The sequence below is a fragment of the Garra rufa genome, chromosome 23 (genome assembly GCF_049309525.1).
Source record: "Garra rufa chromosome 23, GarRuf1.0, whole genome shotgun sequence".
NCBI lineage: Eukaryota > Metazoa > Chordata > Actinopteri > Cypriniformes > Cyprinidae > Garra > Garra rufa.
The window spans coordinates 31,996,560-32,024,211 of NC_133383.1; the positions used below are offsets into that span (position 1 = coordinate 31,996,560).

At 38.1% G+C, this 27,652-nt stretch overlaps 2 protein-coding genes across 2 annotated transcripts in view; one reads left to right on the top strand and one right to left on the bottom strand.

The window, feature by feature from the left end:
* Nucleotides 1–10,721, bottom strand: part of slc27a6 (solute carrier family 27 member 6) — a 36,265-nt gene extending 25,544 nt beyond the window's left edge. The window contains exons 1-2 of the mRNA XM_073829021.1: nt 10,150–10,721; nt 8,620–8,829 (exon numbers count right to left, since the gene is read on the bottom strand). Of these exons, the coding sequence (XP_073685122.1) occupies nt 8,620–8,829; nt 10,150–10,621 (682 nt within the window). The 5' untranslated portion in view covers nt 10,622–10,721. The remainder of the gene's footprint in view (nt 1–8,619; nt 8,830–10,149) is intronic.
* Nucleotides 10,722–16,134: 5,413 nt separating this feature from the next.
* LOC141299188 (long-chain fatty acid transport protein 6) lies at nt 16,135–26,023 on the top strand. The gene is made up of 10 exons (XM_073829491.1): nt 16,135–16,667; nt 17,695–17,892; nt 18,668–18,826; nt 18,995–19,119; nt 19,245–19,439; nt 20,014–20,104; nt 20,353–20,551; nt 21,970–22,067; nt 23,254–23,384; nt 24,404–26,023. Exons 1-10 carry the CDS (start codon nt 16,193–16,195, stop codon nt 24,578–24,580), a joined length of 1,848 nt encoding a protein of 615 aa, XP_073685592.1. The 5' UTR covers nt 16,135–16,192; the 3' UTR covers nt 24,581–26,023.
* The last annotated feature ends 1,629 nt before the right edge of the window (nt 26,024–27,652 follow it).

The following is a 27,652-nucleotide window of genomic DNA, read 5'->3' on the forward strand; positions in this document are numbered from 1 at the left end:
CATGGTCATCTTGTGAAGCCAGAGCCTGCTCATGTCACGTCTGCCAAGCCAGGACCTGCTCACATTGTGTTTGCCAAGACGGGGCCTACTCACAAGATGGCCGCCAGTCCAGAATCTCTTTGCAAGACCACTGCCAGCCCCAAGATTCTTTTCACGAAATGGCTCCACTCAAGAGTCTCCTCTCAAGATGGCTGCCATGCCTGAGTCCCTGGCCAAGAATCTCTTCATGCCACAGCCGTCACGCCAGAGCCTTGTCACGCCATAGATACTATGCAAGCTTAGGGGGGCTATAGTACCAAAGCTCCTGAGGATGCGGAGCTTGGGCCAGGACTGATTGCCAGTGTGATGGACCCACCATTGATATCAGTGCGAGCAGCTGAACGTCAGCTGACAATGAAAGGAAAGGACGTTATGTGTGGCCTATATCTGGAATCTGTGTTCTGCATTTAACCCATCCAAGTACACTCATTCCCCCCACCGGACCTGAGACTCCAACCATTGGGTTACAAGTCCAACTCTCAAACCATTAGGCCACGGCTCCCCCATGAAGAAGCTCACCATATACTTGGAAGGTTTACATTAAATACTTCTGGGCAGTGACTGATAATCTATTGATTGAGAAACTATTGATCATCACATCAAGATCACAAACAGTAACTCCTAGTGACAAAACAAGATCAAGTGTGTGGACATGTTTATGAGTACTACAGGTCACATATTGAGACAGATTAAAATGAGTCCAGCATTTCTAAACACTCTGCAACCATAAGATGGATGGATGTTAAAACATGGATGTTAAAATCAGACAAAGGAACAATACAAGAAAGGAAATAGGAAAAGTCCCTAATAAAGTCTTTGTGATTTTTAGGTGGATGGTACACATTTACACAAAGTAAAGGTTTTTTAAAGTCCAACATCATTACTTGGGATTCAAAAGTCTGATTGGTCATAGACGGCAATAATCAACATTTAAAACATTAGTTAAAAACTATGGTGAGGTCACTATCCCGACCAGAGCCTCTGGGTGAACTAAAAACAAAACAAAAAAAAACACAACAACACTATATCGCACATAGTCAAGAGTTACTTCCACAATAGGAGTGGAATCCACAGCATTTATCCATATTTCCACAATAAATCAAATGTCCAAGTCATTTAGGATAAATGTCTTATTTATAATGGATCTGGCTTTAACTAGCGCCATCCTTACTGAATCGTTCCTGATCTCCGCACATGTGCTGCCACTAGTCAGATGACTGCAATTGCACAGAGAATGGAGTGGTCACACAACATTTGAGCACTGGATTTACAGAAATCAATGCACTTTTAAAGATACATCTGGAAAAATGTACAGAATGAACTCTACATTTTCTATTGACTGCAGAAGATCACATTAAATCTATAAAAGCGTGTGCTTGTTATCTCAACACCACATACCTAATCATCTCCTGCTGACAACATTTGAACAATTATTTGAATTTACTAGTCAGCCATTTAACCATGTATTACATGATTTTAGGATGCTTTTGTCTTTCAAACACATTAAAATATACAAATTTACATCACATACAGTGCAATTCACACGACAAACCTTAATTAGGGGTCATTCACACAGAACGCATCTAAAAACAAAAGACAAAGCACAGAATGCCTCCTTCACCGTGTTGCTGTCAAATAAAACTTGCAACACCTGCTCCGCCACCGGAGTCTTCTGATGGGTCTGCAGTTATGATTAGAGATCGACCGATATATCGATTCACCGATATTTTAGCTTTTTACCATAATCGGTTATCGGTTTTGTAATATCGGGTTCACCGATAAACGCCGCCATCTTGTGGGTGTTTTGACAATTACACGCATGATCGCCATTGCAGCACGCCATCTGAGGGGAAACAAGAACTGCGTGCACAATTAAAGTATATTTACTTGCTTTGCTATATTTAGTCAACTTTATTTAACATAACAGCTATTAATGCACAAATTGGATGTGTTACATAAATGACTGATATGTAGTTTATGCAGCTTGGCTCTAAGAAATAAAGATGAACTCACAGAGTCACGCAAGATAATCCCTCAAATCCTGTCATTATAAAGACTTAACTTTGCCTGAATTAAATAATATACAGCCATGAATAGAGCCCTGCACGGGGCTTAAATCTAAGCCCTAGCCCGGCCCTGGCCCGAGACGCACAGGCTGTAGCCCTGCCCTTGTCCAACAGCTTAGCAATATTTTTGGCCCAAGTCCGACCCGAAGCCCGTCTTTTTTCCGCCAAACAGCTTATACTGTTACAGCCATTAAAATAGACCAGATTTGTTTTTGATAGAAGGTTTATGTTTTTTTTCATTTCGTTTTTTTATCAGAATAATTTAGAGAAATGTTTGGAGTTTTTTTTTGTTTGCTTTTTAAATGTAAGTTAGTTTTTTAAGTGACATTGATATCCAAGCGGTATATGGTCCACAGTGAGTTTACTCAATTTAAACTATATATCAAATCAACACTTGACTAGTCTACAATACAATCCACAGATATAAAACAAACATCAATATATCACAATGTTAGATTTAAAGTTTATTATCACCATCTCAGAACAAAGGCATTTCTAACAAAAATAGAGAGCAGGGCAGACAGCTCTGCTGCGCAAAACCGGAACATGCAAAGTTGCAGTGGTAAAGTAAACGAATAATGAACAAATATATAAAGAATAAATACTAATATAGAAAACTTCAAAAACACAACTGTCCCACGTGGCTGGAAATCTCTATGCGGCGCAGAGTAAGTGAGCGGAGTGGAGCGGCAACAATTTCCCCTCCGCTCCGCTCCCGCTCCACTCCTCGCTCACTGATATCAGAAACACCGCATCCCCGTCAAAAAAATCAGTATGTTTCAAATGTAACAGTCTTGTTCATAAATAAAATAACAGGAGAGTTTGAAACACTAGTGTGCAATCTTTGTTCCTACCACATGCCAATAATTGTCAGCATTAAAAGAGTATAATTGCTGCTTTTTGCAGTGCAAAGTTTGTAATGAAAATAACAATACGTTTTCGTCAGTTATTTTACCAACGGATCGCTGCATTTTTGACAGATTTCTGCTCATTCGAAATCGGATACTATTTCATTTGTTTAAATGCATTATTGACAGAGCGATTGCATGTGAATAAGTGCTGTACCTGTTTAAATCATGCTTTCACCTGAAAATATTCAGTATCTAGAAGGAACAAACCAATTCCCTGTGAACTATAATTTACTTGCCTGAATTAAATACAGTCACTGTTGAGCGTCTATATGCTCATCATTCGTCTGGTGAAGTGGCTTCATTTTGCCGTTCACTCAGCGGGTTGATGCTCATGAAATGCTCCAGCAACCACATATAACTTTTAACAAGATTCACTAAAACACCCCGAATTATATTAACATTTACTATATAACCATCATTCCGCTAATAAACATTTTCTAAATAAATATAACTAAGAAATTGAATGCGATTTGTCAGCACGCATTTCATAATCTAATCATAATCTTTTTTTCAAAAACGTAATTGTGATATAACATATCAGAAATGCAATAAAAACGATGTTTTGTTTGTTATATTTCAATATTTCAGAATATTACTCAGTAAATTAACATTATCCAGCAAATTATTCTTCACTCTTTAGCCTATAAACATCTTTATAAACCTAATAAAACTCTAGTTTAAAATGAGGTTACATTTCTGCAAAGTTGATATGACTCCTGTGCTTGAAGACAGACATTCTATATCTATTTTGCTTATTGATAATGTTAGTGTTGCTGCTCATGCTTTTCATAAAATATTTTTGTTGTTGTAATATGAATATTAAATTTAACATGAAAGACTGCTAACATTCAACACTTTTTTTAAGATGACCAAAATAAAAAAAACAGACAGCAAAGTGAAGTATGGACTTACTTCACTCACTTGAAGATTTGTGACCCTGGAGCACAAAACCAGTCTTAAGTCGCTGGGGTATATTTGTAGCAATAGCCAAAAATACATTGTATGGGTCAAAATTATTGATTTTTCTTTTATGCCAAAAATCATTAAGAAAAGTTCATGTTCCATGAAGATTTTTTGTAAAATTCCTACTGTAAACATATCAAAATGTAATTTTTGATTTGTAATATGCATTGTTAAGAACCTAATTTGGACAACTTTAAAGGTGATTTTCTCAGTCTTCTTGATTTTTTTGCATCCTCAGATTCCTGATTTCAAATAGATGTATCTCAGCCAAATATTGTCCTATCCTAACAAACCATACATCAATAGAAAGCTTATTTATTGAGCTTTCATATGATGTACACATCTCAGTTTTGTAAAATTTAACCTTATGACTGGTTTTGTGGTCCAGGGTCACATTTTATTTTTGAACAAAAACACTTTAGTAACAGTGCACTTCTTGTATTTTTTGCACTTTCAGACCGCTCTATTTATTGGTGTATAAATAAGAGTTTTGATTTGTATGCAAGGAGGGAGGGATTGTTATAAATAAAACGGTTTGTTCAGTTCAGTGGTGTTGTAATCATTGTGTCAAAAACAGAAGTATAATGGTAAATAAATATCGGTTATGAATATCGGTCATCGGGCACATAAACATGCAAATAATTGGTATCGGTAATAAAAAAATCAATATCGGTCGATCACTAGTTATGATACTGAAAATGGCCTTCATAGTTTCACACCATGTAAGTAAATTATTAGACAAATTCCTAAACAATGGTGCTGTTTGGAATCCTTACACCACATTTGCATGTTCATGCTTCTCTGATGGTCAGTGACCGCTTAGAATTCTGGGCCCTGTGCACAGACTCTGCTAAGGGGGGTCACGATTGCAATATCACATTTGGGGAGGGAGCTGGGTCACGATGGTCCCCCCTTACCAAGGCCCCTGTTACCCTGTTCCACTACTACCCCTCTGTCCAACGCCCCTGGTCAGAATTATGCTGAATGTCCGCGGTTTTGCTTGCAGTTCTTTCATAAACCTTAATGTAACATTTAAACAGTGGTGGAAAGAGTACTGCAAATGTATGCTCAATTACAAGTAAAAGTACTGGTGTTAAAAAAGAAATTAAGTAAAAGTACAAATTACTCTTCATAAAAACTAGTCAGAGTATTAATTACTTTTTAGCTGGTGGTATGTATTGTATTATCCATAATTGCTGAATCAGACAAGATCCAGACAATAAAGCACATGCTGTTTTCATGATGTCATGGTACTGATCAATCTTAGATGGTTGTTTCCTCCGGGGAAAAAAGAATTATACAATCACCCTATATATTTTACATTCATTACATAACACTTACAATAAGAAAAAAACAACAACAACAGTATGCCTTACTATTTAAGATATTAAAACAAGTAGACAGTAAGCAACGAAATAAGAACAAATAAACAAATTAGGAATTAATTAATACTGACTGTATTACAATGACGATGGATTTACATGTTCTAGTAAGAGCTGGGCCAAATGGCCTAAAAATAAAATCCCCGATTTTTTCACCAAAAATCCGATTTACGTTTTGAATAGATTTTTCCCCTTACGTCATTTAGCTTGTAAAGAAATCCCAGCTTTTCCACAACATACTGTATGGGCACCATATATTTTGTAATATAGCCTACATTGCAACTGCATCAGTGATCACTTTCCACCAGTTCCCATTCTTATTAGCTACATTATTATTTAATTTCCATGCTTTTCTCTTGCAGTTATATGGTATATAAAAATATACAATTTTAAATACAGAAATATTAAATTATTTAAATAACTGAAACGAGCATGTGGCTGCAAGACACTGATTTAATGACTGAATCATGTCATTCATTTGAACCGCTGGTTCACTCAGAATAAAGCGAGTAGCTGTTTTCATGAATGGGAAATTGAATCATTTCACTAGATTCCTTTAAAAACCGCACGTCCATCCATAAACACTCAGCGGTTTAATTAGATGTGACTTGTTTCAGACTACTTTTGACCACGAAATAGAGCAAAATTAGGCGGTAGTGTTATAGTCAGACAATGTAAGTCACTTAATAATAACTTGTTTATTTAGCTGTTGTATTAAATCAATATCTCATTTACAAACTCCCTTAAACATTATTAAAAGCTGTCACTCATCTTGGTTCGCAATCTCACAAGCTCTATTATAATCAACAACGCTCGCTATACTGTACTGTACAATCAGTCTCTTATTGACACTCTCTCTACACTTTGTTTCTGAAAGGATTGGTGAGATATGTCCGTGATACATTCCTCTACGTTGCAAAAACACGTAGAAACCTTTGAAGCTCCCCTGAACGCAAACACAAATATGCTGATGGGGTCCGGCTAACTCGCTAACAAGCAGCTAATCATATCCCTTTAGTGGCTCCCATTATTTGTTTTCTGTGCCTTTCTGAAAACAAATATATACAGTATATTAGCGTGTTTCTAATATGGTGAAAGCGCAGGGAGGGCTGAGCCCATTCGGAACTGCTGGAGCCCAGAGAGGAGCGTCGGCGGATATTAAAGAGAAAACCGACAAAATCGATGTAAACTACACATTTGAGTTAATCTATAAAATCGAGTTATCGCCCAGCCCTAGTTCTAGTGATGATTATGTTATCGATAGCGCGCCGGATAAAAATAAATAAAAATAAACGGAACATGTTTTTCCTGTTCAAATACTATACCAGGCTTTTCACTGGTCTGTTAAGAGATATTTTTATTGGCTACCGAAATGCCGGTCAGTGGTTAAAATATTAATTCAAATTACAGTACTCTGTAACGAATTGAAGAATATATTTTCTTTCTTTTTTTACATCAATATGGTACACAATAATCCCATTCAGATGATGTGATAACTGAGTTAGGTCAAAAGTAGGGCTGTGCAATTAATCGCAATCGCAAAAAAATCGCGATTTAAGCACATGCGATTTCTAAACCGCACAAGGCTGCGATTTTATCTATCTACCCAACAGCACCCCCGCCCCCCTTGAACGTCAAGTTCATTTTATTTTCGATATAGCGCCAGATCACAATAGAAGTCATTTAAGGTTATCTTTCCTCTAGAACAGGTATATACATAGTTCTTTTATTAAACAAACTAAATTGCCTTATGTTATTTATCTTATTTACACTAAGGCATGTCATTTCTGTCTCTTCATGGTCGCGTGATTACAATGTCTCCTCCAAGAAAACACGGACTGGATCGCGGACTCCATTCATAAAAACCTAATCTACTATAGCGCGGAATGCCACGTAATTCGTCGATTTTTGGATTCATAAATCAAAAGTTGGTCTGTCACTTAACTCAAATCGCGATATGGACTAGTGTCTGTGAAAACTGAAATGCAAAAAGACCGTTTTAATATGAATCCTGCATGTTCCGTTTGCTTCTGCATGTATGAATGGTGGAGACGCGTTCTTTTTCTTTACTACATGCAGACTGAAGCACACGTGACGCTCCCGCTAATTTTTGGCATTTGCATCTCATGAACAGATAAACTCAATCGCCAAATCGCTGCTGTGAGTTTCACTTTTACCGTTTCATTTGAGAAAACTAGCATCACATACACACAGAAACTTCACGGCAACCTGTCAAAATAAAAGTACGGTTTAACATGAAACAGAACATTATTAGTCCTGTATTACTTTTGTACAGTATAATGTAGGTGTTTATATATTCCTATTTAAATAATTTACATAAAACAATATATATGATAAAAAAAATATTACAACAAGATTAACCACTTAATTATTATTTAAACGTTTTAAACTGAATATAATTTTTCTTCCACGCATTGATTTTAACAGTAAATTTCTGTTTGTTTGACAAAAATTAAAAGGGTTTATTTTTAATTTGATTAAAAATAAATAAATGTTTATGCTTTTTCATTATCAGAAAAATTAAAACACATAAGAATTTCTTAAAAAAAAAAAAGAAAAAGATTTTAGAACCCTCAAACTGTTAAAGTTTAGAGTTTTGGACTTATTTTTCCACTGAAATGAATGTATTCGATATAGCACAAAGTAGGCTAAAGTACCGGGAAAAAAGTAAAATGGCTTATTTATTTTATGTTGTCTGTTTTAAAGACAATTTTACTACAGTTTTGTTTATTAAACGTAATACTATGTTATTTCATGGTGAAATGTTTTGTTATGCACTTCTTGTGCACTGAATACATTTAGAATGTATGTATGTAGCTTGTTTGAAAAAGCAAAAAAAAAAAAAAAATCGCAAATAAAATCGCAATCGCAATATGATTATTTTGTCCATATTGCACAGCCCTAGTCAAAAGTAATTAGAAAGTAATCAAAAAGTAGTCAGAATACATTTCCTAATAGATTATGTTACTAAACACACAATTTTATCATGTAGTTTGTAATAATAATAATCTATGATACATATAAAATGTTTAAAATGACAATCCATGTAACTGGACAGGCTTTTCTTTAGCATTGCTATTGAACACTGAGCATTGGGCCCCGGGGTCATGAGCGCGCGACACTCCGATCAAACACTGAACCTGTTCATCGAGGTGTCTGGGCTCCAAACAGGGCTGGAGGAAGGAAATGTCCTGACACACTGCAGTTCACTGAGATGAAGAGAAAGCGTGCACATACCTGTTGTTCCTGAAGTGAAGATGTAGAGGGTGGGGGTTTTGAGGCAGCGGACGGACCTACGCTCGGCTGGGATGGGCTCCTGTGACGCCTTCTCCATCTTCTCCAGCAGGCTGTGGACGCCGGGACCAGACACCTCTCGCCTCATACACCACACTGAGATCCTGTCCTCCTGGAGACTGGGAATAATGTCCTCTAAAGTCTCCAGAAGATCTAAAACAACAATAACAATCACTATGGTCTACTCATATATGATAAACACTATATGTTTTACACTTAATAGAAGTACCTAATAATGTTTTAGCATTATTGTTTTATATATTTTATACATTTAAATAGTATAATACAATATAATCAACACTCAGTCCCATGTGTTATTTCAACTGATATAACCATAAAAAAAATTGCTCATGATGTGGATGTGGATTCAAAACATTTCAATGGAGGTGTGTTGTTGTTAAACAGGAGTTCAATCCATTGAACACACTATTCCTCACATTCTCGTTTTATAAAAAAAAGTAAAGAAGTATGGCGCTTTTCTGACATAGACCTGACATATAAAATGGATAATGTATTAAAGCGTGTAACACTGAGAATATTTCCAATGCATGATGCCTCAATCAAAGCCTTACTGATTGATCTGAAGACAAATTCTGACTTTGACTTACTTAGTAACCCAGCTCAGCATCTGAAGACAGGTCAGCAGTGTTACATGTCAAAGATTAAAGTCAATACTGACCCATATACAGTCAGTGCTGCCTAGATCACCTGAAACTGTAGCCATTACTGAATCCAAATGACATGACAAAAAATTAAGTTATTATCGTAATCCATTCCACTGCACATCTGAGCTAATATAATCTACCTACTTTTTGATGAATTTTAGATTATTTTTGAGCTAATTGAGTCATTGATTTAAATAGGTTCATCTTACACCATGTCTAGTACTATATTGATACAAACATAAGGATATATTTCGTTAGTTTTTATTAGAACTGAAAGATGAAGATGAAAAAGAAAAATCAGAGAGAATCAATAAATTATGAATGATTTATTGCTGTTCTCTAATTAATATGTAATCATGCACTCAAAAAAGTAAATCTGATTATGAATAGTTTAAAATGTAATCTAATTACAAGTTTTGTTGCTAATTAGGTTTTGAAACGGGATTATGTGATCCAGATTACATGTGATCAGATCCTACTAGATAGATATATATATAACTGCTGAATCAGATCGTCAGATGAGGTCATGACGGTTTTTCTTTCAGTTTCAAATCGAGACTGACATTATTATTGTCAGAATTTTAAACATGTGGTTTTGGCAATGCGTTTATGTCTTCATCTGCCAATTCATGAAGTACAACCTACGAGTAAGTTTTCTGTCTTGTTTTGAGTAATACAATGGTGTTGTATTCCTGTCTTCGCCCGTTTTAATGGAAGCGGTCTGGCTGTACAGCTCGTTTACAGACTGGAGATGTGTGTGTAGTTGTGAAGGACAGAGTTGCGTTCTCCCCGTCAGAAGTGACTGTACCTGCTCCGACCACCAGCAGTTTGGCCCCGCAGCAGTTAAAGCAGTGCAGCAGTGATCTGGATCTGATGTTGGTGTTGAGGAACGCCACGGCACAGCCCAGCTTACAGAAGCCGAACCAGACCGAGATGAAGTCGGGCTCGTTGTTCATGAGGAGCGCCACAGTGTCTCCTTTCTTCACCGCGTCTTCAAACACGCGCGCCACTCTGTTGCTGCGCTCCTCGAGCTCTCCGTAGCTGTACGTCACTCCTTCATAAATCAGAAAGGCTTTTTCGGGGATCCGCTGGGCTTGTTGAACAAACCTGTCCACGACCGTCACGATCTTTGAGCTTCTTTTGTAGATTTCCAGGCGCGCTCCGTATCTTACGACTCTCATTAGAAACAGCGCGTCTTTCCAGAAGTATGGGAAACACAGGCGCTGGGCGAGATGCGCGGTGAGGAGCCCCGTCAGCAGCGCCGCGATCCAGGACAACATCTCTGACGACTCTTCAAGCCTTCTATCCGCTTACATCGCCGAACTGCTCCAGGCTGGGTCGTTTAATGGATGTTATAACACGCCTTACACCACTGTCATCCTAATTTATGCAACGTTCAGTGTGTCACGTGACTGTTGTTGTACAACCGCCCTCGTTAGTGGGCGTGTCGCCAGGGCCACGCGCTCGGTCCTGTTTATCAAGTGGACTGTCTGTCATAGGAGTTGCCGTAGTAACAGGGCGTGGCGCATGGTTCAGTAGCGTCACGCCCATAAGAGAGCGAGCGCCCGGATGTTTATTTCCCCGCTCGTGCACTTCATTCAGTAGATGTCAGTCAGTGTGTGAGCTTCTTTAACCCTCGATGGTACGGAGTTGCCATATGGTAACAATTCATTTCTACTGATTTCCTTGCTATTCCGAAAAAAAATACAATATATTGGAATATGGTAATTAAAAGGACCAGCCCTGAGGCAGTCAATGATGTGCTGTTTTTAAGTCAAATGACATTTGAATGTTCCTCCAAAACACTTTTCCCCACCGTCACCCTCACATGGAGGACACCTGTTGATGTGTTCAACTCCTTTATGAACATTTCTTCTCAAGTTTTTTTTTTTTTTTTTTGCATCATTTATGGTTAGTAAATGACATATTTGTATTCACAAATCAACATTATCTAACATATTTTTACCGCAGTGGAATTGAAGTAATGTATTTTTCCATTGGGATTTATTATAGAATTTGATTGCAGTTATTTATTTATTTGAAGTGTTTATTGTAGTATAGATGTATTTATGTATAAATTAGACAATTATTCATTCTTTTCAATAAATGGATACAGAAATATTTCTCGGAAAGGGCAATAGGGAGAGTGCAGAGTTGGCTCTCTCATGTGATTCAATGAGGAAGAGTTAGCCTTCACTGACCATAACAATGAGTGTATATGTGTCTGTATGTGTGTTATATGATGTTAATGGAAATTAGGATTGGATGCATCAATTTCTAAAAGAAATGTGCATTTCAATCGAGAAGAAAATCATAATTTAATAGAAAAAAATAGTTTTTTGACCATTTTCCATTGTGGTACACTGTTGCCATATGGCAAACCTTTTTTTTTTTTTTTTAATTAGTTTTGATTTGTATAATTGAAGCTATGTTATGTAATAAAAAATTATATGAAAAAAGTATTTCATGGATAGAACATAATGCGTACCATAGAGGGTTAAACAAGATAGTGTTTATAGCAGCAGTCTACACATTATATTCTTTTTTTTTAACATAGAGTTTAATAGAGATTAGACATGGTAGATTAATTGTCCATGCTATTCTCACTTTTAAGCTTTGGATAAACACATTTGGGAGGCATAAGTAAAAAAAAAATGGTAAACTTCTAAATAAGTAGGTGTAAATGTAAATGTGTCTCTGGAAGCATTTGAGAGCTGTTGTTTTATATGTAGAAAGTTTGGTTTCAATCAGAAGACTTTCCCATCCATCCTCCGCAGCGCTTGTGCTACTGAAGGGGAAAACAAGGACAGGGATGTAACAATTTAGACATTTTTCTGTCTGTATCTTGGAGTTCTTTCAGGCCAGTGCATTCAAACTGTGATTCAAAGTAGTTACAATTATCTGCTATGAGAATGATCTAACTGTTATGTCTGCAGGACAAACAGAAAATGCATTGTCTAGTTTTAAACACAAAGACTTGAATGTTACAGTTCACCCCATGGTTAGCTAACACACCCTGAGAAGAAATATAACATGATGAAATTATTATAACAAAAAATAGAATTCTAAAGCTTTTTCTTCAACACTGATTTTCAACTTCATGTGTGTGTGTGTGTGTGTGTGTGTGTGTGTGTGTGTGTGTGTGTGTGTGTGTGTGTGTGTGTGTGTGTGTGTGTGTGTGTGTGAGCATGTTTGCTACTGTCAGTCATAGTAACTGGCCATAATACAATTGAGCAACTGGGGATGGTTCTAACACTTTTTGCTTCAGTGTCTGTAACTTGTTGAATTTTTGAGCTGGACTGTTTTATACAAAGTATCCACATTTGTTCACTACAAAATGTACCAGTTCAAACCTCTTCAAGAACATTGTGGCCCTGATGAGCTGATGTCATTACACTGAGTGTAAGTTATAACAATTAGACAAAAGAAGTAGGCTATGCTAAACAGCTTCACCATGCAATACACTTAAAAATCGTTTACTGAAACAATCTGAAACAACAGTATACAAAACATATTTCAAGGGGCCCACTTTCCCCTTCTTCTGTTCACATTGCTCATAGAACCACTGTGGATAGATCTGAGGTCCTTATCTTTGCTCATGGCGTGGTGCGATCGGGCACTCAAATTAAATTATCGCTATATGCCGATCCTTTATTATTATATATTTCCAAACCAATTTCCAGCTTCCCAGTTATTTTATCCATATTAGAAAGATCTGGGTGGTTCTCTGGTTATAAAATAGATCTTCACAAAAGTGAGTGTTTCACTGTTAATGCACTGGCTATAGGTCTGTTTCAGCCAGATTAAAGGTTCCAGTTAAATGAAGTAAAATGGGATTCAGACACCTTGGCACCAATGTTACTAGAGCTTTACCACATCTTTAAGCTGTAAATATCCTCTGTTTGTTGGAGCTGACTATGTCTGATTGGTAAAACTGTTAGGAAAGCATTGCTTCAAAGATGTCAGCTGAGTGGTGGGCTTAGTTTACCCAATTTTATGTTTTACTATTGGTCAGTAAATACTCACAAGTTAACATTTTGGCTTAGTTTGTCTGCTGCACCTTGAATGTAATAAGACTTGATCGTCAAAGCAAAGGCTGATGGGAACTGAAGCCCAGAGAAACAAACAAAACTGAGAAGTGAGCCCTCTGGTGGCTATACATGGGCACACCAACTAGACACTGTGACACTCAGTCAGTCATAAGGGTGACAAATGAATGCTGGAGAGCGTCCCTGGATGGAGAGCAGGCTTGGTGTCTCCAGAGACCGCATAGGACACATTTTACCCACACTTCCTTTGAGCTTTGAGCTGTCAGATGGCACCAAAGAGACAACACAGAAGTTTCCACTGTCTGAAGTCTCAGAATCCTCACCACTGGCTTTCAACATTTTCTTCACAACTGATCTGTCTATCCTGCCTTCTTCTTTCTGTTCTTCTTTTCCACTGTCTAGGCATTCTGTGAAATGATTAAACAGAAACAGATCTGATGGTTGTAACACTTTTTAAAGATGTGTTACAACCCATCCTACTAGCCATATTAGCATAATGTTTTGAAATTAGCAGGTTAAAAATGCATCACGTCTTGCCTGAGAAACTGGACTTTAATCTAATATAAGTCAAATGATTTTTTCCTTATAAAATCTGCATTCATATAGGATTGGGGAGGAAAAACTGAAATCATCTTAGGACTCCTAGCTTGGTGGAATTGGTGGTGTTTCACGCTGCTTCTGACACCAGCGACAAACAGATTTGCAGCAGTTGCTTATTTGTGGCATCCGGGGTGGACGGCTCGTCCGCAGTGGTGTCCGGTGAAGACATGGGGTAAATATTATAAATATACCCTACTTGTTTCCTCTGTGCTGTAGCAGCAGAACAAACACTTAAATAAAATGCTAATGTCCTGTTTGACCCTATTCGAGGACACACAGTTGAAGTTTTCTGACTGAGGCTCTTCTTTGTGTCAGTCTGTGTATTACTTTGGACCACTCAAGTCCTTTATGTAGGGCTTTTTGTTCACATCCAAATTGGTTTGGTGTTACACTGGGTCAAGAACTGCAGTTATTGTGATGCTGTGAATGCAACAGTCACCCTGTTCTTCATTCATTTATCCAAAAGTAAGAAAGAAAGAGAGGCAACGGTTCTCTGCGGAAGTCTTCGCAGAGCTACAGGAAATTATTTTTTGCACATTTAAACTAACTATAAGATATCTAAAACTCTATAAGCCATATCCATATTAACTATATCCATATAAAATGTATATATTATACAGAGAGAATCTGTATTGTTAAAAGCGCTATATAAATAAAGGTGACTCGTGTTTTTCCAACCTTCTACCCGTGAAAGTGCACCCGAACGGCAGTCAAACCCGGTTCTTCCCACTCGTGAACTCGTACTAGATCGATGTACTCCCAGTTCCGAGTTCTGACGTGACATAACCCGCTAAACCACTCTGTCAGCACCTACTGTAGGAGTGCAGTGTTTATGCAAGTTGTACACAGTGAAAAAATAGACTTTAGGACAATATAACGTTGGAAACAAATGAATAATAATAATGTAATAATAATAAATGTGCTCAGGCACTTTGGGGTGACTTGCCTTGAACGCTACTTGAAGTCGTGATTTACCAGCTCATAAACCTTCCTGGAACGCAGCATAAGGTTCATATTTAGGCCACACTGATAAGGAAGCATCTGTCAGTTGTAATGAAAACTAGCTGCAATCGTCTTCTTGAGGTTTAGCGCCATCATGTGGGTGTCTTCATTATTTCTGCATTGATTTTCGCTGTTTGAAAATCTGAGAACAAATGCGTTAGTGTTAATAAGAATCCCTGGGGAAGAAAGGTTCAGTGGGGTTCTATATAGAACCGTCTCTTCTGAGTGTATTTTTGAAAGACTGCATTTATTCGTGGAAAAAAACAAAACAGAAATACAATAAAATTGTGAAACATTATTGCAATATAAAATAGCATTTCTGTGTGAATATCTGTTGTAATGTAATTGATTGCTGTGATGCGCAGCTGAATTTTCAGCACCATTACTCCAGTCTTCATCGTCACATGATCCGTTAGAAATCATTCTATAATGATTTGCTGCTTAGGAAACAAACTAATCATAAAATTAAAGACAAATGTAATGCTTCTAAATATTTCTAAACAAATGCTCTTCTGTCAATCCTGAAAAATAAAACGTATCACCGTTTTTACAAAATTGTGAAGCTGCACAATATGAAGCACATTTCAAATTTAATCGCCTTATAAAATGAACACTAAGTATAACTTATAGAATGAATATGTACTAGTACTAGTACTACTAGTGTCTGTTACACTTATGGTCAATACAAGAGTTACTGTAAACAACTCAACATGTTTTAAAAAATAATAATGAAAGTCCTGGTTGCAGTGTGGGAAAGTACTGTAGATTTTAGCATGAATTATTCAAAAGTAATTTAAACAGAGACTGTATTTTTATAAGCGTTTCAGAATGTTAGAGTCTCACAGCCATGATGCCCACATGGACAGCACTTCTGAGCAGAAGAGACCGCTTTATTGGCTTAAGAGAGGTTTGGACGTAAAAGCAATCCTTAATGCAGTCTGGTGATGTTTGTAAATGTTTGCTTCAGTCTGTGGGAGGAGGAGGAGACCGAACTCGCGGTGCTCCCGCTGCTCTCCGGACGGACTGCACTGTGTGTGCTTCAGGACAATGAATATAATGAATGGTTCAATGAGGCTGAGGTTGGAGCCCAGTCTTGCGCATGCGCAGTAGCGTGTGAGGGTATTTAAATATGGGGTGAAGATTCCAGCAGCGCAACGCAAACAGTTCTCATCAGCCCGAGAGTCACAGCCGAGCCTCACGATGATCTGGGCCATCAGCACTCTGGCCGTCGGCATCGCCACTCTTCTGCTCGTTCAGAGGAAGTTTTACCCGTACTTTTGGGACGACTTGATGTATTACGTGAAAGTTCGGCGCGTGGGGAGGGCGATGATGGCGAGGATGAAGAGCGGAGTTGTCACATATCTCCAGTGCTTTGAGCTCCAAGCCAGAAACATCCCGGACAAACCGTTCGTTGTGTTCGAGGAGCAGATCCTGACCTACAGAGACGTGGATGAGCGGAGTAACCGATTCGCGAACGTGTTGCAATCGCACTGCGGTCTGAAACACGGCGATGTTGTGGCGCTTCTGATGAATAACGAGGCGGACTTTATTTGCGTTTGGTTCGGACTCTGTAAACTGGGCTGCGAGGTCGCGTTTCTCAACTTTAACATCAAAGCTCAGTCGCTGCTGCACTGTTTGAACAGCTGTGGAGCCAAAGCGCTCGTCATTGGCTCAGGTAAGCGTCACAAGCCGCCGCCGCGCGAACGCAACGCTCAGGTATAACCCTGAACACGACCACAGATACATGTGGAGACACGTTACACATCTGCAGTATAAAATGTACACTCTTAAAAACCCAAGAGAGATTGCTACTTCTCTTTCTCTCCCTCACTCACTGTGCTCTTTTATTGGCAGCTTGCCATCAAGCTAAAGCGAACACCAACAAGTTTGATCTTGTGAGAACATCATCAGAAGCACAGAATGCTTTTATAAAGTTTGTCACTATCTTTCACGTGTAAAAGGGAGTTTGTATTCGTTTTTGTTGCTTGTTTGTGTTGTTTTGAAAACAACTTTTACAAACTTTAACAAACAACAGTTTGTTTGGGCTGACTTAACACCGTTTCAAAACAAAATAAAAAGCTGAAGTTTGCAGATGATCATTTATTCTTTTATGCCAAAAATCATTAGGATATTAGGTAAAGATAATCTTATATTTTGTAAATTTCCTACCATAAATATAAAGGCCCAAAACTAAATTTTTGATTAGTAATATGCATTGCTAAGAACTTTATTTGGACAACTTTAAAGGCGATTTCTAAATATTTAGATTTTTTTCAAATAGTTGCATCTCAGCCAAATATTAATCCATACATCAATAGAAAGCTTATTTATTCAGCTTTCAGGTGGTGTATAAATCTCAGTTTAAAAAAAAAAAGACCCTTATGACTGGTTTTGTTGTCCTGGTGTTAAATAACACTTGACTGGACTTAATTTAAATTAATAATATTGAATATTTAATGTTTGAAAGCTGGGCTGAAAGTTGCTGTAGGGTGTTGGTAAGTAGCTAATAAAGGGGAAGACAAAATTCATAAATTCACAAACATTCTCAGACAGGCCCAAAACATTCTTAAATTTGTACAAATTGGATCAAAATGCCCTGTTCAATTTTAAGTTCTTATCATATTCCCACATAGAAACACATAATATCTGTATTCATGCTGTTTTTGCTCCTGTGGCCGTCTGATGACATTGGCTGTTCTTAGACTTGATCGGGGGTCTGGATGAGGTGCTGACGGACACTGGGCTTGAGGTTTGGGTGGCAGCAGAGAGCTCCACGCACCAGAACATCCGGACGCTGCTGGACAAGCTGGAAACCGCCTCTCCAGAGAAGCCCACGATTGACGCCCCTCAGCCCAACCTCATGTCCAACTTCCTGTTCATCTTCACGTCCGGCACGACAGGTACGGTACAGGCGGCTTTGTCCATCCCATAGAGAAGATGAGAACAGCTGTTAAATGCTAACATTTCAAGATGGCAGGCTGTCAGCTGAATGCTGGAAGTTATGTTTGCATGTGTGTGTATGAGTTCAGTTCAACAATGTAAAGATCTGGGTAAATAGACACTCTAGAGCACTCAGGATAAAGCAGAATCTCATGCACAGATAAAAACACTTCACCGTACATCAGTGCATGAACATTGTGTCTAATACTTGAAAAGCCCTGTAAATACAGATGATGCAGTTATTAGATTTATCACATTTAATTATTTGTTCACATGCTGCAATTAAAGGTCTCATTTAGATTCAGTCATGGTTTCAGTATTTTATATGAAATGTATTTCATTGTGCTTTTGGCTCGTGTTTACATACGCGTCAGCATTCATCTTCTTCAGACTATTAGTAATGTTGTAATACTGTTTTTATCTGTCAGTATTAGATTTCAGTTTGTGTGCTGTATTGTGTATATCTTCTTGTTTTGTAGGATGTATGTTGTATTGTGCATTGCATCTTCACACACCGTCTCCTAAATGTATGCATGTATTAAACTACAGTTTAACCCAGACACTGCTCGGCCAGTCCAATGGCAATTTCAATTCAGTTCTATTCTGAGGTGTACTGTGTAGTATGCAGTAGGTCATAGTGTAGACTGCTGAAACATGGTGAGCACTAACTGCTCCATCTTGAGCTCTTCATCGTGCAGCAGGCTGTTCTGTTGCACTGACTGTCTTGTTTTTCAGGACTGCCGAAAGCTGCTCGAATCAGTCACATCAAAGCGGTGATGTGTATGGCCTTCCTCCGTCTGTGTGGCGCTCGTGCCCGCGATAGAGTCTATCTGACGCTGCCGCTCTATCACATGTCTGCGTCGCTGCTCGGCATCGGCGGCTGCATCGAACTCGGTACGATGGGCCAAAGACAATCATATGATGCCACACTGCAGAACCGTAAACACTGTGATAAGTGGCTGTGGTAAAGCGGTTCACAAACATGACCATTGTGTGCGAGTTTATCTAGGTAAAGTTTGGCCAAATGTGATCACAATCCTAATGTCGGCATTGGATTTTTAGGGGCCACGTGTGTTTTGAAGAGGAAGTTCTCTGCCAGCCAGTTTTGGAAAGACTGTGTGAAGTATGATATTACTGTGTTTCAGTATATTGGAGAACTCTGTCGATATTTGGTCAATCAACCAAAGGTACTAAACTTTGTACTACATGCTAAAATATGTTTCATCAAAGATAAGATTTCATTGTGTTAGTGTTGTGTTGACGAAATGGTTTGAGATGCTGTTGTTAATCTTTTTTGGCACCAATGCTACAGACTTCAGAGGAAGTGGCTCATAAAGTTCGCCTCGCTGCAGGAAGTGGTCTTAGAGCTGATGTTTGGAAGGAGTTTCTCAGACGGTTTGGAAAAATCCAAATTTGTGAAGCTTACGGTTTAACAGAGGCCAGCATTGGCTTTGTTAATTACACTGCTGAAATTGGACCGATTGGGCGAGCCAGTTATTTTAATAAGGTCTGTTTGAGGATTAATGTTACGGTTTAATAAAATGTGTAAACAAATGAGGAATTGCAGTTGATTCATAAACGTGACCCTGGACCACAAAACCAGTCTTAAGTCGCTGGGGTATATTTGTAGCAATAGCCAAAAATACATAGTATGGGTCCAAATTATAGATATTTCTTTTATGCCAAAAATCATTAGGAAATTAAGTAAAGATCATGTTCCATAAAGATATTTTGCAAAATTCCTACTGTAAATGTATCAAAATGTAATTTTTGATTAGTAATATGCATTGCTAAGAACTTAATTTGAAAACTTTAAAGGTGATTTTCTCAGTATTTAGATTTTTTGCATCCTCAGATTCCAGATTTTCAAATAGATGTATCTCGACCAAATATTGTCCTATCCTAACAAACCATATAGCAATAGAAAGCTTATTTATTGGGCTTTCATATGATGTATATATCTCAGTTTTGTAAAATTTAACCTTATGACTGGTTTTGTGGTCCAGGGTCACAAATGTGAAATGTACTTTCTGATGTGGACCTTTTCTCTCTCTCTTTTTGTTTTGTTTTGTTTATTTCAGCTCAGTTTGCCATTTGAATTTTTAAAGTGTCATCCACAAACGTATGAACCCATACGGACGGACACAGGACACTGCATTAAAGTGAGTAAAGGTGAGATCATTATAGAATTGTTTTATAGATATTCATTTTAACAAAATACACCTAGACTATATTAAAGTACTGCTGTGTGACTCTGAAATGGAAATCAGTGGCACTGGTTCACTGGTAAGAAGACCTTTGTGTAAATGATGAGCGTGTGAGGAAGCTTGCTATCCGTCATGTTTATGCTGGTTTGGGAAAATAGGTGGTGAAAGTGGGCTGAGGGCATCATTTATTCATTTAGACTTGTGTGATTTCAGGGGAAGCAGGGTTACTGGTGGCTCCAGTGACGTTCACCAACCCTTTCCTGGGCTACGCGGGTGATAAAGCCATGTCCGAAAGGAAGCTGCTGAGGGACGTCTTTAGGACTGGAGACGTGTATTTCAACACTGGAGATCTGATGCTCCAGGACCACAGAGACTTCGTCTACTTCAAGGACAGGGTTGGAGACACGTTCAGGTCTTTACTCAACTGCGTTTCCCCTCATGCTTGTAATTGTTGAGAATATTTGCATTGCGGCTTTAAAGGAGACAAAAAAAAACACCGTTTCTGCCAATCTCGTGTGAGTCTTGGGTACAAGTCAATCTTTGAATTACTTTTACCTGAGTAAAAATGAGAAGGTACTAGATTGCTAATGTAATGAAGTATTGAATGAAATTTAATATGCAATGTAGTGCAGTAGAAAGTAGAATTTTATTCTTTGAATGTTGTTAAGTAATGTTTTCTAAAGAAAAACACTGATAAAGTACAGACAACTGAAAAGTACTTCTAAAGCAGAGTAACACATTTCACAAATACTCCATCACACGTCTATCTTGTTTTTTAAACTTGGGTCATGTTTAGCATGGGAATCCGACTCTAGCAGTGTAAATAAGTCATGAAGTAACATTGGGCCTACTTTTTAAGCTCTGAGAGAAGGAGCGGGTTACCAAAGTCACTGGTCATAATGACATAACAGTCCTTTGATAGGATTCAGTGTGAAAAGGTTCAGTTCATGCAGTCTTGAAGCCCTTCAGGACTCTGGCAGAAGGTCTGTCCAAGACTAACCTGGTGGGACTTCTAAAGAATCTGCCTAAACGCTCAACCTTCACACAGTAAAAGGCACTTCCTGTCCGGAGCAGCTTTGGGAATTTCCTGTCTGGGCAATGAACTGAACCCCCACAGAGAAACTTTTGACACACATATGAACATACACAACTGCTGCAGACTTTACATTTACATTGATTCTTTCAAAGGACGCTTTTACCCAAATGACAAACATCACAAGCCATAAGAGCAGCATTGCCAACCAAGTGCCAGAGCAGAAGAGAAGCGGGTTCCAGCAGATGTTTGTTGTCCTGCTTCTTGAGGGTTGTGCTGGTCTCAGCGGGTCTAGTGGAGGTCGGTCACCACAGAGGATCAGAGAGAGTCAGGCTTTTAGAAAGTGGTTTTGTGCAGCAGGTGCCGCTGGACCACTGACTCTAAACCATCGACGCCAAACTATGAACCTAACTAAAGAGTGACATTGTGCTAGTCCATTTCTTCTCACAGCACTCTCAGAACAAGAAGCAGTCAAGTAATTTCTCATTGTGAGTATGGAAAACACCCCAGTACAGGAAGGGACACAATGAGCCAAAAGAGTTCTCACAATACAGATGATTGTTTCCATCTCTTGGTCTCCATCTATAGCCTGTATAGCAGAGTATGTGAACGGAGTGGAGCAACAACAATTTCTCGTTCGCGATCCGAGCGTTCAGTCATCAATCAATGCTCCACTCCACACTCAACTGATCACAAACGGCAATCCGCCTTCACTCCATTACAAAGTGTATGGGTAAAGTATTTCAGTGTGTTTTGAAATATGACAATGTTGATCAGTGACAATGATGATGTTGCAGGTGGAAAGGAGAGAACGTCTCCACCACGGAGGTGTCTGAAGTGTTGGGCTGCCTGGACTTCCTGCTGGATGTCAGTGTGTACGGCGTCACTGTACCAGGTGCTGCGAGTCTCAGGCTCCTAGACACATTTACAGTGCTGTTCTGGGCCTGTGCTCACAAAACATTTGATCTTACCACTAAGAGTTCTCATACATGCCGTTTTCTCTTGAAATCTATTCACAAAGCTGCTGAGACAAACTTTTACTAAGGAACAGAGAAGTCTTGAGCTAAGAGTGAGGGCGGGGTTGACCTTGATGCTATGGATGATGTCAGCGTGCTCATTAACTATGCACACCGTGATTGGCTGATAGGGGCGGGTTCTCTGTCAGAGATTTGTTCATAGAAATATTGTAGAAAATGATATATGAATATGATATTATGTTGCCATATTCAATCAAAAGTTTAAAAATGTTGCCACAATTAAATAAAGATTTCAAAAGGCAGGCTAAGTGTCAGTAATTAACCAAGACATGTTCAGTTGATTGTCAGCCTCTTACATGGTGCTTCTCATAAACAATTAGCTGAAATGCATATAAACAGCCTTTTAATGAAGGAGTAGAATAATCACAGCTGATGGTAAGACAATGCAATTGTATAAGAAAAGCAAACTGGACGCAAGAAAAGCTTCTTGCCCAGATTGCCGGCAACAGACATTTTAGCCCTGCTGAAAAAAACAATAGAAAGCATCACAGAATTTGTAATGGTTTTAGTGGTTATAATGGGAATTGTACTGGTCTTAATGGTAACTGTTGGTTTCTACTGGTAATTGGTCACCTTCTATTTTTTGCTGAACCACTAAATCCTTATAAAATATGTCTCAAAACACACTACAGGAAAACTTTTTTTTTAAATGGTTTTAATAGTGAAAAGTAGATTTGTGATGTTTGGAAGTCAGGAGAATTTCTGTGAATTTATTTATTTTTCAGCAGGGAGGATAGTTTGTGATTTGGTCTTAGTGACTTAGGAGTCCTCTTCACTACTTATGTTTCACAGATTTAGGTTTTGTGAAATACTGTTTTGTAAAAATGTAGTCCTTAATTTAAGACTGACACGCCCATTATTTGTAAGACTTTCTTCTAATTGGCAACTTATGAGCTACTTAAGATGTTTTGTGAATATGGGCCCAGTAGTCTACTGAAATGCTGCTTTGCTCTCTATTTGTTCAAATCATGTTTTTAAATGACTATTAAATAAACTGGTCCTCTGAAACACCGGATGTGAAATGAATGCAGCTGTCTTTGTCAGGATACGAGGGTCGAGTGGGAATGGCGGCGGTCGTGTTGAAGGACGGTCATGGATTGGACGGAGAGAGGCTCTACGGTCATCTGCTCCAGACTCTTCCTCCGTACGCCTGGCCGTGGTTTCTGAGAGTTCAGGTACTTTCTGGGCTGATCTGATCTTTGATCTTCAGATGTTCTCATCACTGCTGGAGTCAGGAGTTGAAATGTCAGGCCAGACAACCAAAACTCAAACTCATTCAAACTAACTGCTAATCATGCTAGAAACATGCTAATGATGCTGGACACATGCTAACAACTTGCTAATCGTGCTAGAAACATGCTAGCTAATGCTAACAACTTGCTAATCATATTAACTACATTTTAAAAAATGTTAATCATGCTAACTACATGCTAGCAACATGCTAGTCATGCTAGAAACATGCTATCTATATATATCTATTTATCAAACATTAAACTTCAAACTATTTCAGACTGAAAACTGTCAACCTTAAAACTTTTTTAACTTTTCAAATGTTGTTTTTTTTAACTTCCCTGCTGAAAAAAAACAGCTAAATCCAATCTTGGCTGGTCTTAGCTGGTTTAAGCTGGAAGTAGCTGGTTTTAGCTGGTCTCCCAGCCTGACCAGCTAAGGCCAGGCTGGAAAAGTGGCCAAAACCCCTCTAAAACCAGCCTGCCTTCCAGCTATGACCAGCTAAAACCAGCCAACCAGCCTAGGCTGGATTTAGCTGTTTTTTTTCACCAGGGTTTTCAAACTGTCTGGTCCAGCTTTCTCAAGCCAACTGAAAAGTTTGTAAGTTTGTACATACTATTTTGCTGCAAACATAAGTTTGTAGTTTTGTGATTGAACCAAAGCTGCAAGGTCATTGTTTATAACTCTTTAAAGACTCCCTATGGGGAAAAATGAATGGGGAAAATACTTTGGCGAGCAAGCCGGCTGGAAAAGCAGGCAGACACGGTAACACACCCAAACCCACAACAAAACAAATGAGTTTTGAGGCCTAGTGCTGGCACTGTGAGCTTAATCTACTGTACTGATCATGTTCCTGTGCTACTGATGAAAGCGCCGTGTGTGAGTGAGTGTGTGCACTTTTATGCTGCCAGCAGTGGCATTGCCTTTTGTCTTCATGTGTTTTTCCTGCTTTTGTCCTCCGCAGACTTCCTTAGACGTGACGGATACGTTCAAGCAGCAGAAGGGCAGGCTGGTGCAGCAGGGCTTCAGTCCAGATACGGTCCAGCAGCCGCTCTACTTCCTGGACGCTTCCCAGAAAACCTACACGGCCCTCAGCGCACAGCTGTATGACGACATCGTGTCAGGCAAGATCAGGCTTTAGATGCACTGTGGGAAATGCAGTGACCCGCCAAATGATGCGTTTTGGAACAGGTCCTCATTGTCCACTTTCTACAGCGATCCTCGTGTCTGCGTAGCGTCAAATGTAAACCATATAGACTTGAGTCAAACGTATGAGGGTTTCAGGGCTGGTGTGTTTTTAGTGTTTTAGTCTCGTACTCCAGTCCGTGTCTATAGGCCACTGAACCCACAAATAAACTGGAATGACTGTGTTAGGATTTCTTAACATTGATACAGAAAAACAACTAATACTACAATCTTAACCACTTCACTCAGCTTGCAACTTGTTATTAACAGTAAAGATTTTATATTTATTTTTAAGAGTATAGCAGCAGCTTCACTAACATATCTGCTCTTGATAATTGTGTAAGCTAAATTTCTTCATCTAAAAGTAAGACTAATTAAGATCACAGCTGCAGTATATGTGTGAGTATTTGAGTAAACCCACGGCCAATGTGTGTTCACTTCTGCACATCCACTGACGAGTGACACATCTTCACTCCGCATGTTCACGCTTTTGCTTTTAGGAAAGGAAAGGAAAGGAGGTGAAGTGAGGCCAAGTATGGTGACCCATACTAGGAATTTGTGCTCTGCATTTAACCCATCCAAGTGCACACACACACACACACACACACACACACACACACACACACACACACACGTTTGTTTTTGTGAATTGTGGGGACATTCCATAGACGTAATGGTTTTTATACTGTACAAACGATATTTGCTATCACCCTACACCTTCCCTACACCTAAACCTAGCCCTCGCAGGAGACTGTGCATATCTTTACATTCTCAAAAAAACGTATTCTGTATGATTTATAAGCCTTTTGAAAAGTGGGGACATGGGCAATGTCCTCATAAGTCACCCTCTCCTTGTAATACCTATGTCATACCCATGTTATTACACCAATTTGTGTCCTGATATGTCACAAAAACACACACACACACACACACGGAGCAGTTATGTTAGAATTGCAGTTATGAACCTCAGTGAGCAAAAGGTGTTATCTCATTTATATGCAACAGTGCATAAGATACAATGAAATCACTGTTTGAGATTTGGCAGTATATGAAATATATATATTTTTAATATTATCGTTGTAGATTGAATCATGTTCTCCTTTCATTCAGGGTCTGTGTGTTGTTCGACTGCAGTGCTGGTCACTGGAGATCTTTGTGGATTATTGACAAAGTGTGACTGTTATTCTTTTGTTAGTATCTCAGTTACATTCTAATAAAGTTAACCTTTTTTATTGTTCAAAAACTTTGTTGGATGATTGCATTTGATCCTCCAATGTTATTAATAACAAGCATGTGAAGGCAGTTGTTAACCACAAGGGGGCAGTGCTAACCTTACACTTTTTGTATAAAAGTAAAGAAAACAAATGTGATTTGTAATAAAGATCTTGTATCACATGTTGAGGTCAGTGTCTTGTGTGTGTGATTGTCTCCTTAGTTAAGAACTAGCCCACAGCATACAGTTTTAAGAAAACATTATTCAACAGACAGGTGCATGTAAAATCCTCTAGAACAGGGGTTTTCAGTCCTCCCCGCACATAATTACATTTACATGTATTCATTTAGATGTCCCCCTCATGAGATGATGAATTGATGATTGGGTCATTAATGATAAAATTAATCTAGGACTTTAGTAGCTTGTTTTCATACTCCGATCCTTAACATCTATGTTTGGCCGATAGTTTAGTGGTTGATGTTCTTGAAAAAATGTTTCTAGTTCTTCATAATAATTAATCAGCACAACACTTTAAGTTTAAGAGCACTAAATTAAATTGTTTAACATATGCAAAACACAATATACCATATCCAAACATAAACATCTGACGTTAAAGTATTTTGGCTGTGCTTTGCTATAATAAAAAGCTTAAAAAAACATTATTACAGCAGCCTAAAAAAACTGTGTAAAGTCAAAAGGTCAATTAAAAGAAACACTAAACACTATTATGTGACTTTATCATCCATGTTTTCTTCAGTGATTTAGTTTTTTTAGTTGTATTTTTACCAGCAGGTGTTCACCAATAATGAGTCAATCATCACTTCATTATCTCCTCAACTTGTTAACGTGTTTTGTAGGGAAACACCTAAAATCTTTCCCTGCAGTTGATTTTCTAATGAACTTGAAGACATTGATTAGCATGTTCAGGTGTGTTTGATTAGGGGTAGAGTTAAGTGGATCTTGTGGAGCAGATTTGAGGATCCTGATCTAAAACATTGTGTCCAGGGACACCTGGGGACTGGAGTTTAAAAAATCCTGCTCTAGAAGTGAACATGACGTGCAATTTATTTAAACTAATGAAGAGTTGTTTTGAGATGTTTAACCAATTTTTTTTTTTTTTTTTTTTTTTTTTTTTAAGGTTAAAGGTATGAGTAAAAAAATTTAAATACAGGGTTGAAGAGATGAGATCTCTTGAAGTCATTCACATTTAGCAGTAAGAGTTCAGGGTTTTGAACAAAAATGTTGTCACTGACCTTTTAATGTAGAAAGTTAGATTCAGATTCTTACATTTAATAAGATAATTATAATGATAATGGTAACACTTTATAATAACTATCCGTTATAACTAGTTAATAGATCATTAATAAACTGTTAGTTAATGGGTTATAAATGACTTGTTTAATAGCAGTTAATAGTTTGTTAATTATTTATAACTGTGCCTTATAGATAGCCAATAGATGACTTACAAGCTGTTAGTTAACAAGTTATAAATGACTTGTTAACTGTATTTTAATGATTTATAACTATACCTAATAAATTAGTAATAGATCACGAACAAGCTGTTAGTAAATTACTTACTAAAGACTTGTTAAGTATCATTTAATAGTTTATATATGTTAGTGGGACGTTATTCTAAAGTTGCAACTATTCTTCATTTATTAACTGTTAGTAAATGAGGAATAGTTGCAACTTTAGAATAACGTCCCAATAACATACATAAGCTAATAACTAACACTTAACTAATACATTAACTCACACTTTACAGATCAGTTGTTCATAGTTAACCATCTACTATAAAAGTGAAACATGGTAGAA